The sequence below is a fragment of the Notamacropus eugenii genome, chromosome 4 (assembly GCF_028372415.1).
Source record: "Notamacropus eugenii isolate mMacEug1 chromosome 4, mMacEug1.pri_v2, whole genome shotgun sequence".
Taxonomy (NCBI): Eukaryota; Metazoa; Chordata; class Mammalia; order Diprotodontia; family Macropodidae; genus Notamacropus; species Notamacropus eugenii.
Genome location: NC_092875.1, coordinates 419,132,887 through 419,148,400, shown reverse-complemented (window position 1 = coordinate 419,148,400; position 15,514 = coordinate 419,132,887). Strand labels below are relative to the sequence as shown.

Here is a 15,514-nt window from a genome sequence, read left to right as displayed (position 1 = left end):
TCCCATTGCAAAGCTGCAATTCTCTTTTGGTTCTTGTGCTAGAGTGGTCCTGGATGGTCCTGACTAGATCTCGTACCAAGTGTCTAAAGACCTCTTGTTTCATCTTCATATGCAAATCTATTGTAGAAAAATCATTCACTATGGCTTTTATTGATTTTCTAGTCAGGACTCAGTCTGGTGGGTTTTCTGGGTCTTAGTGGAAAAGTAGTGAGGGAAAGACTGGCTATAATTCTTCCTGCGACTCTACCATCTTCTGGCCCTTAAGGTTTAAAGGATGAGCATGAGTTGTTATCCATTGCAGGTTTAAGACTCTGGATATATAATGAAGTTATATCTATGCTCATCTTTTCCCTGTCTGAACCTGGCCAGCTCATAAAGCCCAGTGTAGACTAAAAAGGCAAACAAGTTGAAGGGGTGAAGGTGAGGAGATAGAAATGGTGAGAGATGTTGACCAACCCAACATCTGAAGACTGTGTGACTTGAAGTTGGGAGGGATGCATAATAGCCAAAGGAATTTCTGATTGGGTTTGACCTTCTGTCAGCATCACTAATAATGAACAATTGTGGAGGCCTTAGAGTCCTGTACAGGCTAGTCCGTGAGCAGCTGGTCCACAAAGCAGTCAAGAGAGTAGGACCTTCAGAATTCTAGTAGAATGGCAGTTCCAGGAGAAGTCATTTTTTGTTTTTTTTTGTACCCCCTAATGCATCACATGGTCTGGGAGAGAGTAGGAAATTAATATTTATTGAATGATGGATAAATTGATTGGAAGTTACTGGCAAAGCCAGACTAGTGAGGGGGAAAGGAGAGACATCAGGAGTTGCTTCTTGAATTCCCAACTGGCTTAACTATAATTCCTTTGGAGTCCATGAATGAGTAAACTTTGAGGATATTTGCTAAGTTCAACAATGGGGACCTGATCAAGGAGTGTGAATTATGCCTAGGAACTCCTGGATTTAGGGCATGTGTAGACTGACTGGCTATGAGGAGCCAATCTGTGTTTGAGAGAAGGGAGAATGTACATAGCCTATAGGACAACTGTTTGAATAGCTTTAGATTATATGCCTTTTGCTTTCTTGGTCATGAATAAAGACTATACACAGTTTTAAAATATTTTATTGATACTTTTTGTCACTCTTCCCTGAAAGACACAGCAAGTGGCAAGAAACCTCTGGGGTTGAGTGGAATGTACAAGTATCAGGGGGAAGGAGGAGACTGAGGAAATATTGTCAGCACCTGGTCCCTTTTTACTACAAAGGGCAGAAAACTAGGCAGGATACTCTAGGGTCACCTAAACGTATAAAAGGCATTTTCTGACACCTCAGAGGCTTAACTCAAATGCCCCCAAAAAGCAGTGATACAGGCAAGTTGTTAGAAAATCAGGAGCTTTACCTTAAAGTTAGTAATCTTGCTTCTGAATGGAAGGATATACTTTATTTCCACCCATTCTAAAGGCCTTGTTTGCTTGGGACAGTAGTCGTATATATTTTTCTGTGCTCAAATTTGTGAGCTGAGGCAAGGGATGGTTATGATGGGTCTGACCAAGGATCTCAATTCTTGTACTGGGTCTGTCACAAACTAGTTTTGTGACTTTGGAGGAAAGGTTTGTAACGTCTTTGGGCCTCAGTTTTGTTTTTATAGTAAAAGGAAAGGTTTGGACCAGATGGATCTCTAAGGTCTTTTCCAACATTCAGTGATTCCAGTAGTAGATACTTTGGGTACTGTGTCAGGCAGGGGCTATTGTGGCTAAGGGTTCATTTTCTACATTGTGTTTGGTGGCCCATTTGCCTACTCCATTGATTTATGAGGCCCTGCGGTCTAGAGAGGTAGTATGAAACAAAAGCATAGGGTCACCAATCTATCCATAAGGACCTGTGGCTACACATTAACTTAATTTTAAAATGTTACCTCTGTTTTCTTTTATTTATTTTGTTAAATATTTCCCAATTGCGTTTTAGTCTGGTTCAGACCACATCAGGAGTGTTGTGGGCAGCCTCCACATCTAATGTTTGACACCTCTGGTTGAGTGTACTTTATTTACAAGAATGGTATTATCATAGTTCAGGGTACCAAAATCACATACAATGGTTGTGCAAAATAGAGCAAGCAGTTATTTGACTCAAGTTCATTTTAATTCTACCATATCCCAAAGGTCCTAAAGTCAAGTGAGTAGATACGCAGCACAGTACTTTCTAATGCTCAATAAATACTAAATGGAATTGAAATCTGTAGGGAGAGTATTACTAGATCATGGACTCGTGGAATAATCTTTGACTTAAGTGGATGAGGAAAGCAACTAACCAGTCAGGCAATAATTAATAGTTCTTTTGTGCATAAGACTATGGTACATCATTGTGGAGCTTACAGAAGAAATCTAAGTCATGAGGTTTCTCTGTTGTGCTGAAGTGGTTGAACATAACCACATAAATAGCTCTCACATTGTATCTTCTTATTCCTAAGGGTCATCTAACTGAAACCAACTTGTAAGGCAGGTCAGTCAAACCTGTATGCCTTGCCTCTAGGGCTCGGACTTATAGAGTCTCACTTGGTCCACTGAAGGTTCTGAGAGACCAAACATATGCCCAGAGCTGGATGATTAGGTGGGGTTCAATCTAGTAACAGAGTCTAGGAAGGACATAAGGACAAAACAGGAAAGCAGTCATCAATGATGTTTGATGAGGAGTAGAAGACATTATAGAAAAGGTAAAAAAACAGAAAAACAAAAAATATCCCTTACCAAGCTCTAGAATATAAAGATGGCAGATGTTTTGGGATACAAATGAAAAGGAGGTCTATTAGAATGTGAGGTCCTTGAGAACAAGGGCCTTTTCTCCCTTGTTTTATACCCATAGTACTAAATACAGAGCCTGGCACATAGTAGACATTCAATAAACGCTTACTGAATGACCTTCAGAGAAAAAAGTTTCTTTCACACACATACACACACACACACACACACACACACACACACACACACACACACACAAAACCAAGTGATAAATCTTAGCTTTACACCTGCCTTTGATTACAGGATTTTCTGAAATTTTCTGGAATTTGAGCTTCCTGGGAGCAAGGACAAATCTGACAAAAGTTTGTGGGAGAGGAGGCACTACCAGATTGAGTCAAAGAAGTGCCCTGGAAATGAAAGACTGGGGGTACTAATCATGGCAGGAGTCAGACTGTCATGGTGGTGCTCAAATCTAAAGAGGATTAGACTACTGCTGTGACAAGATCCCCAGCTCTCACATGCTAGCCCTGTCCAAGTTATGAGGGATTAGGATGAAGACTAGGTTCAGTCATGTAAAAAGTCCAGCACTTTATTTCCTGACAGTTACGAACGGTTGCCTATCTCTCTACATCTTCTCAAGAAGGTCTGCATGGCGGCTTCAGCAGCATTCTGGACACTGACACAGGGGTCTTCCCTAAGTGCCTGGAGACCTGAAATATGAGGAAAAGGAAAGGTCAATGGAGGAGGAGGCATTTAGAGATCACAACTGGAAGGACAGCACAAACCCAATCCAGCTAGGGCTGCCTTGTAGGGCCAACTCCCTAACCAAGCTCTCAGGAACTGATGACAGCAATTCATATTTATATAATACCTTTAAGTTTTGCAAAACACTTTCCTCACGACAACCCTTATAGATAGGTACAGAAAGAATGATCTTTCATTTATGGATGAGGAAACTGAAGTGCAAGGTCATTCAACTAAGGATTCAAACTTAAATCTTGCCTGATTCCAAGTGTAGCTCCCTCCCTCCTTCCCTTCCTTCTCTACTTTGTCTTCTTCCCTTTCTCCCTTCTTCCCTTCCTTCCTACTTTGCTCCCTCCCTCCTCTCCTTCTTCTTCCCTTCCTTTCTTCCCTCTTCCTTTCCTTTCCACTTCTCCTCTTTCTCTCTCCTTTTCTTCTCCCCTTTCCTTTCTTCCCTTCCTCCTCTTTCTTCCTCTCTTCATTCCTTCTTTTCTTCCCTTCTCTCTCTCCCTCCCTCCTTTCCTCCTTTCTTTCTCCCAATGTTTTGGTAGAAATCTATGTTATTTGCCAATGATCCCTCTCTCCACCAAATAGAACCTTCCTTTAGAACAAAGAAGGTACAGAGTAGCAAAAACAAATCCAAATCACTAAGAATGCTTAGCTCTAGATGCATCATTCTGTGCCTATAGTCTTCCACCACCTTTCTGCGACAGACACGTCGACTGCATCATCACTCTTGGGGAGTCAAGATTAAGTATTGTATTGCTTTGAGTCCAGATGTGTTAGTATTGCTATGGTCACTGTATCTTTCACATTCCCATTTGCCTTCTTAGTAGTCACTACAGCTCACATGGACACACTACTTTAAGGTTTGCAAAGCAGCCATTTAGTTTTCCCTCATAGCCCTGTGAGATACATGTTATTATTATCTCCATTCTACTGATGAGGAAACTGAGAATCAGAGAGATGAAGTGAATTGTCCTGAATCACAAAACTACTAAATGTCCCACCTTTATTCATTAGCTCACTTCACCTGTTAGCAGGTGGGTGAAAGGATCCTCTGCTATGAGGAAGAGAAGAGCCTGACCTTAGAGCTTAGAAAGTAGAAGCAGGTTGGCAATGACTCCTGGGAGTCGGTCTCAGTAAATGGTCTTGAGCTCTAATCTGAGTTTGGAGTTCTTGAGAAATTTCATTCTCTAGAAATTTTTTAACTTTGATTCAAGTGCATCAAGCAGTGCCATCTTTTCACAGCTCCTAGGTCCATCCAGAACTTAAAGAAGCACAATATTGGTTACTCTTTGGATACAGGAGCAAGCTAGGCAAATGTTCCATTTGGTACTTACTTGAGTCCAATTGTTCTCGGTCCAGCATCTCCAAGAATTGAGGTGTCACATTCTGAATGATGGCATCTAGGTGCAAGATGAGGAGGGAACATTGACTTTATTACTAGAGATAACAAGTGTTAAAATGGGGCAGTGGTAAGGGGAGAGGAGGAAGAAATGGGATCTTCTTAAAAACTGAGCTATCATTTTGGTTATATACATGGAAAGCAAATTTTCACTTTGGTTTTTTCCTCTCAAGGAGATGTGAAGATGAATGCTTTGGCTGGAATCACTCAACAAATATTGAGTGGCTTTTATATGCCCACTACTATGCAAGGTGCCAGGGTGAGGGGGTGTGTGAAATCAAAAAAGGTATTGCAAGATCTCTATCCTTAAAATAATGCCATTTGAGTGAGGCAAGATTAGACTAATAACTATGAACAATCCAGTATTAACTAAAGATGCTGTGGGAATTCAGATAAGGAAGAGATCAGTGTGGACGGGGGGTTAATTGGAGCAGGTTTAGTGAAAAAAAGTGTAACTTGAACCCTAGAATTTTAGAACAAGCAGAGACCTTAAAGAAATCATTCCCTATATTTCACAGAGAAGGAAGCTGAGATCAAAGTCATTTAAGCGATTTGTTCAAGATCTCATAACAAATGCTAAGTGATTCTGAGAGAACCCAGGCCTCCAGTTAGTTGATCAGTCCATGAGCATTTATTTGTCTGCTATATGATAGGCATTGTGCTAAATGCTAGGGATACAAAGAAAGACAAAAGATAGTCCCCGCTCTCGAGGAACTCACAGTCTCATGGGATGAAAGCAAAGAAATGACTATGTACCAACAAACTGTATATAGGATAAATTAGCGATAATCAACAGAAGGAAGGCATGAGCAGTTAGAGGAATCAGGAAAGCTTCTTATAGAAGCTGAGACTTGAAGGAGGCCAGGGAAGTCTAAAAGTAGAGATGAGGAGAGATATTCCAGGCTTGGGTGATAGCCAATGAAAATACTCAGAACTGGGAGATGAATTGCCTTGTTTGAGGAATATTAAGGAGGCCAGTGTTGCTGGACCATGGAACTCCCATAGAGCTGTGGAGTAAAATATAAGAAGACTAGGAAGGTTGGAAAAGGGCCAAGTTATGATGAAGGCCAAACGGAGGATTTTATATTGGATTCTGGAGATGACAGGCAGTGACCATTGTTTATTGAGTATGGGGATGACATGGTCAGGTTTATGTTTTGGGAAGATCAGTCTGACAGTTGAGTGAAGGATGGGCTGGAGTGGGGCAAGACTTGTGGCATAGAGAACAACCAGCAGACTATTGTAATAGTTCAGGCATAAAGTGAGGAGGGCCTGTGCTAGGGCAGTGGCAATGTCAATGGAGAGAAAGGCCTTCATAGGAAAGATGTACCTTGTAACTAAAGGTAAGAATCAACAATACTTGGCAACAGATTAGATATGGGGGGTATGCATGAGGAGTTAAGGATGATACTTAGGTACTTTTCAGATTCCCTCTATAGTGCTCTTTCCATAACTGAGAAGAGAGGTCTTAAGAAGGGAGGCATTTCTCAGCAATGCAAGGACCTAAAACAATCCCAAAGGACTCAGATGGAAAATGCCATCCACAGCCAGAGAAAGAACTATGGAGTTGGAATGCAGAGTGAAGCAGACTATTTTCTTTTTTGTTTTTTCCTTTCTCATGCTTTCTCCCATGTTATAATTCTTCTACGCAACATGACTGATGTGAAAATATGTTTAATAGGTATGTGTGTGTAGAGCCCATATCAGATTGCATGTTGTCTTGGGGATGGAGGGGGAGAATATTTAAAACTTATGGAAGTGAATATTGAAAACTAAAAATTAATTAATTTTGTTTTTAAAAGAAGGAAGGCATTTGGGCTTGTGGGAGGGTTTGAAAGTATGTGGGCAACCTGGGAGATTGGAATAAGGCTAGTATTCCAGAAGGGCAGTGAAGAGAAAGTTCTAAATTGTACTTGGGAGTTCATGATAGGAAATAAGAACAAATATGTAAATTTGAGTTATAATCTAAGAAATGAGTCCCTTTGAGGAAAGGCATTTTCAAACAATGGGTGGAAGGTACATAAGTGAAATCTTAGTTTTAATGTGGGAAAGCTTTCCTAATCATTGGAGCCAGACCAAAGAGGAATGTACTGCTTCCAGGGGTTGCCCATCATTGGTAATTTTCAAGCAATGACTATTAGCCCCTTTCAGGTACACTGGGATACGGAAACAGTTCTTGTTCCATGTTATAGTAAGCTGCCTCCAGGGTCTCTTCCAGCCCTGAGCTTCTGGGATTCTCTGACTTGGGCACGCACAAAAGGTACCCACAAAGGGAGGCAGCCAGGATTCTCTGTGGGGAAGGGAGACCTTGTCTATTTTTCTTGATCACACTGTGTTTTCACTGAGACAGACAACAGGAAAGGAAGGATCTAGAAGAAAGGGAAGAGAGGCACGTGGGGCATGTGAGAGACACAGGAGGCTTGGCCTGACCTGTCAGCTTGGCTGCACCACTCCGGATCCCTTCCCAGGAACTGCTGAAGTAGGCAAACGTGTGCGTGTGGAGGATCCACAGCAGGTCCTGGTTCTTCTTTGCCTGGAAGAATTGAATATTAAGCCGGTAGTATCCGGAAGAGGGTCTAATTGGCTTATTTCTTCTCTCAAACCCGACAAGCAAAGATTTAAAAGGGAGTGAGTAAGAGAGCCCTTAGATAGCCTCTACCTGGCACATAAAGATCTTCACCACCTCTCCTTTCCTTATCTTTCTCGTCTTCTTGTACTTTACTCCCCCTCCACACTTTCTGGTATGAGCTGCACTCAAATGTCTCCTTGTTTTTGGAGAATCCTCTAAGATTTTAAGTTGCAGAGAAGATAGTATCCTTCACTGATAGATTTTCCCTCACCTGGTGGTCCCCTAGACTAGTGAATGATTTCACAGGTATATGCCCTATCCCTACACTGTCCTAAATTCAGTAGTGACACACTGGGTTTGGGGAGGTAAAGAGCACTAACTGCAGCTAGTGTGTTACAGTGGAAGGGCAGTGATGGCAAGAAAGTACTACTATCCCTCATGACATTCTCATCATGGTCAGTGTTCATCTGCTTGTTTGCCTAGCTGCAGTTTTCCCTCAATCATTCTGGAGAAGTAGGTGACTTGTCAGCTCGATGCACCCTCTCCCTTTTCTTAGAACCCGGGGCATTCATTGACCTCCCTGTCCCTTACTTACCAGCTTCATGCATAGATCTCTATAGAATTCCATGTTCTTTGGCATTTCCTGGTAGTCAACAAAGCGGTCCAGTAGCGCGTGTAAATCTTGGACCCCAAGAAATGGGATACAGGCAGCCAAGGCATCACGGCAGGCCTGGAAAAGAAAGTTTCCTGCTCTACTCTCTGACTCTTGACAATTAGAGTATCTCCATCCCAGCTGAGAGTGAATCCTGGAGAGCAAAAGGCATCAGAAACAGGGAGTGCCAATGGTACTAGGAGCCTTATTATCATTCGTTGGTGCTGGTTGTAAAGATGGCAGAGGAAACCCTGAAGGAGATTTGGAGAGACCATAGATATTACAGAAAGGATTTTCAGATTCTGTCACCTGAATGACATTACCAGAGTTGGTTCCTCAGTCGAGCAGTGGAGGGGGTGCGCAGGCTCTCTGTTCTCTCTCAGAGGTGAGGAGGAGAGCAAAGAGGGGTGGGTTTCTGTGCTATTTCACTTACCGTACCTATCTTTGGGTTGGGATCCCAGAGGTGGAGAACGAATGAAATCATGCTCTTTTTAATTTCTTCAGTAAAAAACATTTTCCACCTTTTTCCTGTTAGAGATGCCAGATCTTCAAATAAGAAGAATGCAGTCAGCCTCACATCATCCTGCTCCTGTAGCCACAAACACATCCTCTAGGTGAGTGACACTCTCAGCTGCTAGCCCCTCCTCCCACCCATCCCTAGAATCTGCAAAGGAGGTACTGGTCCAGGGATCTTGACCCTTGTATGTGACATGGACCTCTCTGGAAGTCTAGTGAAGTCTATGAACCCCTTCTCAGAATGTTTTCAAAAGCAAAAAATACAATACATAAGATTACATAGGAATTATATTGAAATATACCTCTACCTTATTTTATATCTATCTATCTGTAGCAAATTCATAGATCTCAGGTTAAGAACCCTTGGAGTGGACAGGAACTGTTTCCTTCCCACATCAATAACCTAGTTCCATGTGGATTTAAAAGAAGTAGGTCTGGTTATTAGGAGTTGGGGGAATGGTAGAAATGGGGGGAAGGTGGAAAAGTGTAAGAAATAGGAGGCATAGTTTTTGCCTTTGAGGAGCTAAGGAAGATCTTGGCCATTGATGGTAATCCATTGCCACAGTTGAAGCAAGATCCTGGGTTTGAGCTCTTGACCTCTCTGGGGACTTTCTGCTGTTGTACTCAATCATGATTTATCTCCTTTAACCATTAGACTAGGGTCTATGGGACAAAGTGTTCTAAGCTGAACAGGCATGATCCTAAATAATCTTTAGTAGATGTCTAGGAAACTCAGAGATGGGGACTCAGAGGGATAGAATGCAGCCAGTTAGACATCTACATTTTTCTGGAATGTGACTCTATGACTCTTCCTAAATTACAAATAGTTCTTTGGTCTTCTGCATAACATCTCAGTCTATAATTAGAACAACCTTTAATGGCATGAGGAAGGGAAAGGTGGGAGAAGGGCTGGTGTAATTCAAGTTGGGATTTTTGGTTTGTCAGAAAAATATTTTGTAGCCAGAACTTAAGAGTCCTAACAAGAGGAAAAAGTCAGAAAAATACATTTGAAAGATTTCTTCAGATTTTGAGAAATGTTTTAAATGACCCATTGGAAGAAACAGACAAAAATGGTCAGAGAGCATTGGGCATTTTTAAAGGAAAATATTAAAAGTACAATAAAAGTCATGGTGGTCTGGTTTTGTTTTTGTTTTTGTTTTTTTTGGATCTAGTTTTCTTGAAATAGGCTGTCTTGGTTATAGATATAAGCTACTATTTCCTGATGCCCCTTCATTTCTGGAATCTTTTATGCCTGTATCCTTCCAGGTTAGAAATATCCATTTCCAGTGCATACACTGAAATCAGCACTTCCATGCTTATAGCATATGAATAAGGAGGCTGTTCAGGTGTACCTGCTAAAGAACCCATCCCTACCTATAAAACCCATGGCTCTCTTCAGTATCTCTGAATTGCTCTGATGCGTATAATGATGGACCCAAGACTCCTAGACCCTGAACCTAGGAAAACTAATAGCTTTTAATGCAACAATGCACTGACTATAAACAGTGGCCTCTGTGAGGTGTTGGCTGCTGCCCTTGTCTGAGGGTGGATACTGCCCCAGTTTCTTTCCCTTGCTGCTCTGGAAACTGATGCCCAGGTGTCATCCTTGTCTAACCCTCCATGTTCTCACCTTTGGGTATCTCAGGTTAAACTATTTCACATTTTCTACTGTGTGAACCAAAATGTGCCAAATAAAAGTCTATTGCTTTACATTGAATGGCAAGTCTAATTCTTCCATAAGTACTCTTCTGTCACACTGGTCTGGGGTAATATAAATACTACCTCATAATCATTCACAGGAATGATTATTTGTCAGTGTGATGGAAGCTGTGTCTAATCATCCAAGCATAAGAAGGAATAAGTAGTAATGGGGGAAGGGGAACTAAAGGAGGCATTGAGGATTGTACAATTTACAAAGAGTAAAGGGAAATAGGGTTAAAAAAACACCATTCCTCTTTCTCACAAGAGGAGAGCAAACTGAGATAATGATTCAAGAAAAAGCAGTCATTTAATCCAGCAATTTCTATAGCTTTAAAAAGAACAAAATTGTCTAGATCAATCTACTGCACAGAATTCTTCCTGTTCTCTCCTGCTTCTCCAATATGCTGCTCTGCCTTCCTATGCTTAACAAGACCAATTTCTGACTCAAGGTGATTTGCATAAATACCATTTTTGAGAAATCCTAGACTACTGGGGCTATGGGGATTGAGGCAGGAACAGAGTGCATCATGCCTGAAAACTGGAGAAGAGTAATACAATATCTATATTTTAAAAAGAAAGGTGATGATTAAAAATTACAGATTTATTCCAGAAACTTAAGCAAGACGGTGAAAAATACAAGCTGAAATAAATCACAAAATAAATTTGTAAATTCTTTGAAGAAAACAGGCTACATGCGAAACAAACAAAACGGCTCTGTGAAAGCCCAAGGTCTATCAAACTAATCGAATTTCCTTCTGTGACAAACTGACAGCCTAGGTAGATCTAGGCAAAATGATAGGATATAATCTAACTTGAGATTCTGTCTTCTACAATGATACTGAGAACATCTCCATTCTACAGCACACAGCTGTTATGTAAATGCAAGATTGACAGGAGATTCAGACCCAGAGAATTGTTATAATGGATCATGCCAAACCAAGGGAGAAGAGTATACCATGTGACCCTCTGTAGGGGTCATTCCTGGGCCCTGGGTTAAATCTGATTATCAATTATCTGTGTGAAGGAACAGAAGAAGCGTGCTTATTTATTTTGGAGAACACACTGAACTGAGTGGATATAGGCTACCCAGCCTGGAGGACAGGATTCTAATCCAAAATGACCTTGGTAAATTGTAGAGATAGGTAAAAGCATGCAAAATAAGGAAATTTGTTGAGGTTAAATGCTGAACAGTACACACAGGTTGGGGAAAAAAAACAGCTTCATGAATATTGACTGGAGGGTGGATTATGTGCAAGTGCAGCAAACGATAATGGAAAGGTCATTGAGGTTAACAACTGACCATAAATCAGGATTATAAAGCAACACAAAATCAGGAGGAGAAAGCAACCTTTCATTCTTTATACATGTAAATCCACTGCTTAGCAGAGTATCTGAAACATGGAGGTGCTTAATAGAGACTTATTGATCGATCAATGAACAGGAGATTGGAATTGTGAAAGAATTTTACCTTACATGTTACATTCAGTCCTATTTCAACCTTATCTAGAATATTTTGTCCAATTTTGAGCTACAGAGCTAAAGGCAGACTTGGAGAATTCAGGGAGGGCTCAGGGGAGAGGCACAAAGGATGAGGCAATTGGTGCTAGGGGAAAATGGAAAGAATATGAGACTTTTTAGTCTGGAAAGAAGGCAGATGATTGAATTATACTTTTCAAAAGTTTCAACTCTTATACAGAGACTGGTGACTAGCTGTTTTCCATCTTCACTGATACCAGAACAAGAGGAAGAAACAAGATTTGGGTTAGACAAATATATGATTTCCTGGTATTGGGGGAGGATAAACATTGGAAGGGATTGCTGAGAGAAGTTATTGAATCTTTTCCTCTGGCAGTCGTTAAATATAGAATGATTCTCGCCTGCCTGGGATGTTTTAGTGATACTTCCTGAAGTCAGGGACATGGAAGAGATGAATATTTCCCCGGTTTTAGGATCTGATGAAAACTTAGGAGGAGAAAGAGCTAGGATAAATAATAGGAGGGATGCTGTCCAATAGGCCCTTGCCCCTGCCCTTTCTGGGGTCTGTGTTAGGTCTCCACACTTGTCATCTCACTCTTCCTGGGGGAGGATTTCTGGATTTGAATCACTTACGTCTTCAAAGAAGGTTCTCGTTTGCAGTACTATTTCTTTGAAGTAGAAGCTCACGTCTCTGTCTGTGAGCAGTTCTAGGATTTTTTTCAGTGCCTTCAGGCTTTCACAGATGACTTCTGTGCGGGTCAAGTGGTAGAGACCCCTGATGACTGTTTCTAACAGCATCTGCTTATTCTTCTTCACCTGTTGAGAAAAGATGCCTCTTAGTGCTAACTACTGCAATAGGGACTGGGGCCATAGGAATTAGGGAGCAAGAAACCCAAACTTCTGTTGGGTCTCACATGGATTCATGGCTTCCATTTCAGCATTTCACTCGGTAGTATCTTAACTTAAATTTTTGGCAGCCAGTGGATCCATTTGAGAAAAATAATAAAAATCTTGGCTTAAAAAGTGACAAGATGATGTAAATTCTCTTTCAATCTCATAACCTCTCTTACCTTTTGTGGTGATCCAATGGCCACATTCCCAAGCCCCCTGATCGCCATTTGCCTCAAAGTGGTGTTGGTGTCCCAGGCACTCTGGTCTATTACAAACAGAACTTCTCTTAGATTCCTCTGTTTCCAAAGGATTGGCTCTTTCATGAGCTGAAATGAACATACTAAGCATTAGCCTTGGAATTAAGAGTTTTTCTTTCCTTTTTTAGAAGACAAGGAATGAATTAGCCCATAATTTAGAAACAGGTTGTAATTACATTGGGAGACAGGGAAGAGAAAAACTGGATCTAGGTATGTTGGTCAGCAACTTGGGGGTTGTTGGCAGAGGCCAGGTTTCTGGATATGAACAGTTCTGAGGGTGAGGGTCCATACAGAATTCTTTCCAGAAACTTTATGACATGACAATATTTGCTAGTGTTGTTGCAATCAGGAAGACATGGAAGTAGATTTGTAGAACAGGAAGGTAACAGTTACTGCCAAGAACTCCAATGAGAACATCAACTTTTCTCCTTCTCTGAGGGTGCCTGATAAATGGAATCGATAAAGCAGAAAGCCTGGACTTCTGGGGTGGCATGAAGATGGTTCACTATAGTTTAGCTTTGTGTTTTGAAAGGTGGGAAATCCAGAGAGGCAGATGAGGCCTTTTTGTAGAGGAGGGCCCAACGTTGTACAGTGTGGATATGTGTGTGTTTGCGTGTGTGTCTGTGAGAGACAGAGAATGAGAGAGAGAGAGAGAGAGAGAGAGAGAGAGAGAGAGAGAGAGAGAGAGAGAGAGAGAGAGAGAGAGTTTTCCTTTGGAGAGTGGTTGTTTCCGCTGAAAATCTTGTGCATTGCAATGTGCTATAAGTGTTCTGTGATTTTATTCTATCCATCAAAGGGCTGGGCAGTGATGTCTCTGTGTTACAAGGTCAATGACAATTTTAGACTCCACAATACATTGAGTATTTCTAGCTTTTATCCTGTGTGCCACTGTCAGAATTCATAGAATCCTGAAAGTCAGTCTAACTGGGAAGACAAGGTTGGGGAAATAGTAGTCAATGACACTGTTTTTGCCTCTGACTTGGCCTCAATGGTCTGAATCTCAGTGGCTGAAGAAGTTTTACAGTCTGAAAAATAACTCAAAGTGAAAAAGTAGCACACTGTGAGCTGTGCTGGGCCTTGCCTCAGAGAAGAATGCTGTGCCTGTTATTCGGAGGGTCTCTGAGGCTGAAGAAAGCGATGGGAACATGTGCTCCATGATGCCTATCATGATCTCTTGTTGCCAGACGACTAAACTCCTAGAAAAGGCAAGGCCCAGATATTGACACAAAGAATGCATTTCTAAATAGGGCAGAGCTTCTTAATCTAGGGTCCATGGACCCCTGAGAGGTTTGTGGATAGGTTTCAGAAGATGGAAAAAATTATGTCTTTATTTTTCCTGATCTAGAACAGAAATTTATTTCCTTCAATTATTTGAAAACATTATCAAAATATCTCAGGGATCAATGATGCAAAAAAGGCTATGAACCTCTGAGTTAGGGGAAGCATCAGGTACTTTGGAGCAGACAAACTTTCCATAAGAGTACCTTATAGGGAAGGGATGTCAGGTGTGGAACTTCTAACAACCGATCCTAAAAAATTGCCCCTAACTTAACAACTTTTATTTTTCCTGTGTGGGTGAATAAGTTTTTGACTGCTGATTCTTATGCTTTTCTGCTTTTTCCCACTCCTTCCTTTATGCTCTCTAAGTTTTTCTTTCTTGATCCTGAGTGAGGCAACCAATACAAGTAAAGCTAATTAAGAGCTGTAATTGAGACCTTTTTTTGTTTTTCCTCCCTTTTTTATTCATTCATATGCTTCACACCTATTCAACATTTAGTGTGTATAAAGCAGTGTGAAAGCAATAGGAAGTTTATAATTGCTTCTTGTTTTCTAATTGCTTATAATTGTTTTCTCCCCAGCACCAACCCTGGAGTATCTATCTAACCCTTACCTGGCCAGCACACACACTCCTATGTGATGTGAATGGGGGCTACTCAGGAGATTCCATAAATTGTCTCCCTCTTCAGACTCTTTAGCCAGGCCCTCTTTTATGGCTTGGTTCTGCACACATCTCAGGGTGTTAGTTGAAAGCCTGAAGAAGACAGCCAGATTAGAGAAATGAGCTAGCTTAGACTCAGCTCTTATCACAAATACAGTTTATCATCTAGGATTAGTAAGTGATATGTGGTAGAAAATACAACCAGACTGATCCAGATAGACCTGCTGAGATGCGTGGAGGCAGTAAACAACATCACAATTTCTCACCAGCCTTAGAAGTCACTAAAGCTCCAAGGATGGAATGAACAAAATATTGTCTTTTTCCTTTCCCTGGAATTCTTGGTTAGCAGTAAAATTGAGCTGATCTGGAAAGTGGAAGCAAGAGGAAATGCCAAGTGCTATTTTATGAAGAGAGCTTTTTGTTGGAATATTCTGAGTCCAAGTAAAAGATGGGGTGGCAATGGGCAAGGGGAAAAGGAGAGAGAGGAGTTGAAAGCTAACTATGAGATTTAATGATAATAAAGGGAAGAGGATGAACTAAGTTTATCAAAACAAAAAGGGAGGCTGAGGAGGGAAACCAGATGGATTTGCACTAAACTGCAAGGATGTATCAGTCCTGGGGGAGAGAAAGGAGACATT

At 41.2% G+C, this 15,514-nt stretch overlaps 1 protein-coding gene across 2 annotated transcripts in view; it reads right to left on the bottom strand.

Moving 5' to 3' along the window:
* Nucleotides 1–3,294: 3,294 nt before the first annotated feature.
* The window catches only part of MROH2B (maestro heat like repeat family member 2B), an 85,038-nt gene continuing 72,818 nt past the window's right edge, over nt 3,295–15,514 (bottom strand). For both annotated transcript variants that reach the window (XM_072605740.1, XM_072605741.1), the window contains 9 exons: nt 14,829–14,969; nt 14,019–14,133; nt 12,860–13,006; nt 12,423–12,605; nt 8,530–8,685; nt 8,040–8,174; nt 7,306–7,408; nt 4,811–4,876; nt 3,295–3,436 (listed from right to left, as the gene is read on the bottom strand). In XM_072605740.1, the coding sequence (XP_072461841.1) occupies nt 3,330–3,436; nt 4,811–4,876; nt 7,306–7,408; nt 8,040–8,174; nt 8,530–8,685; nt 12,423–12,605; nt 12,860–13,006; nt 14,019–14,133; nt 14,829–14,969 (1,153 nt within the window). In that variant the 3' untranslated portion in view covers nt 3,295–3,329. The remainder of the gene's footprint in view (nt 3,437–4,810; nt 4,877–7,305; nt 7,409–8,039; nt 8,175–8,529; nt 8,686–12,422; nt 12,606–12,859; nt 13,007–14,018; nt 14,134–14,828; nt 14,970–15,514) is intronic.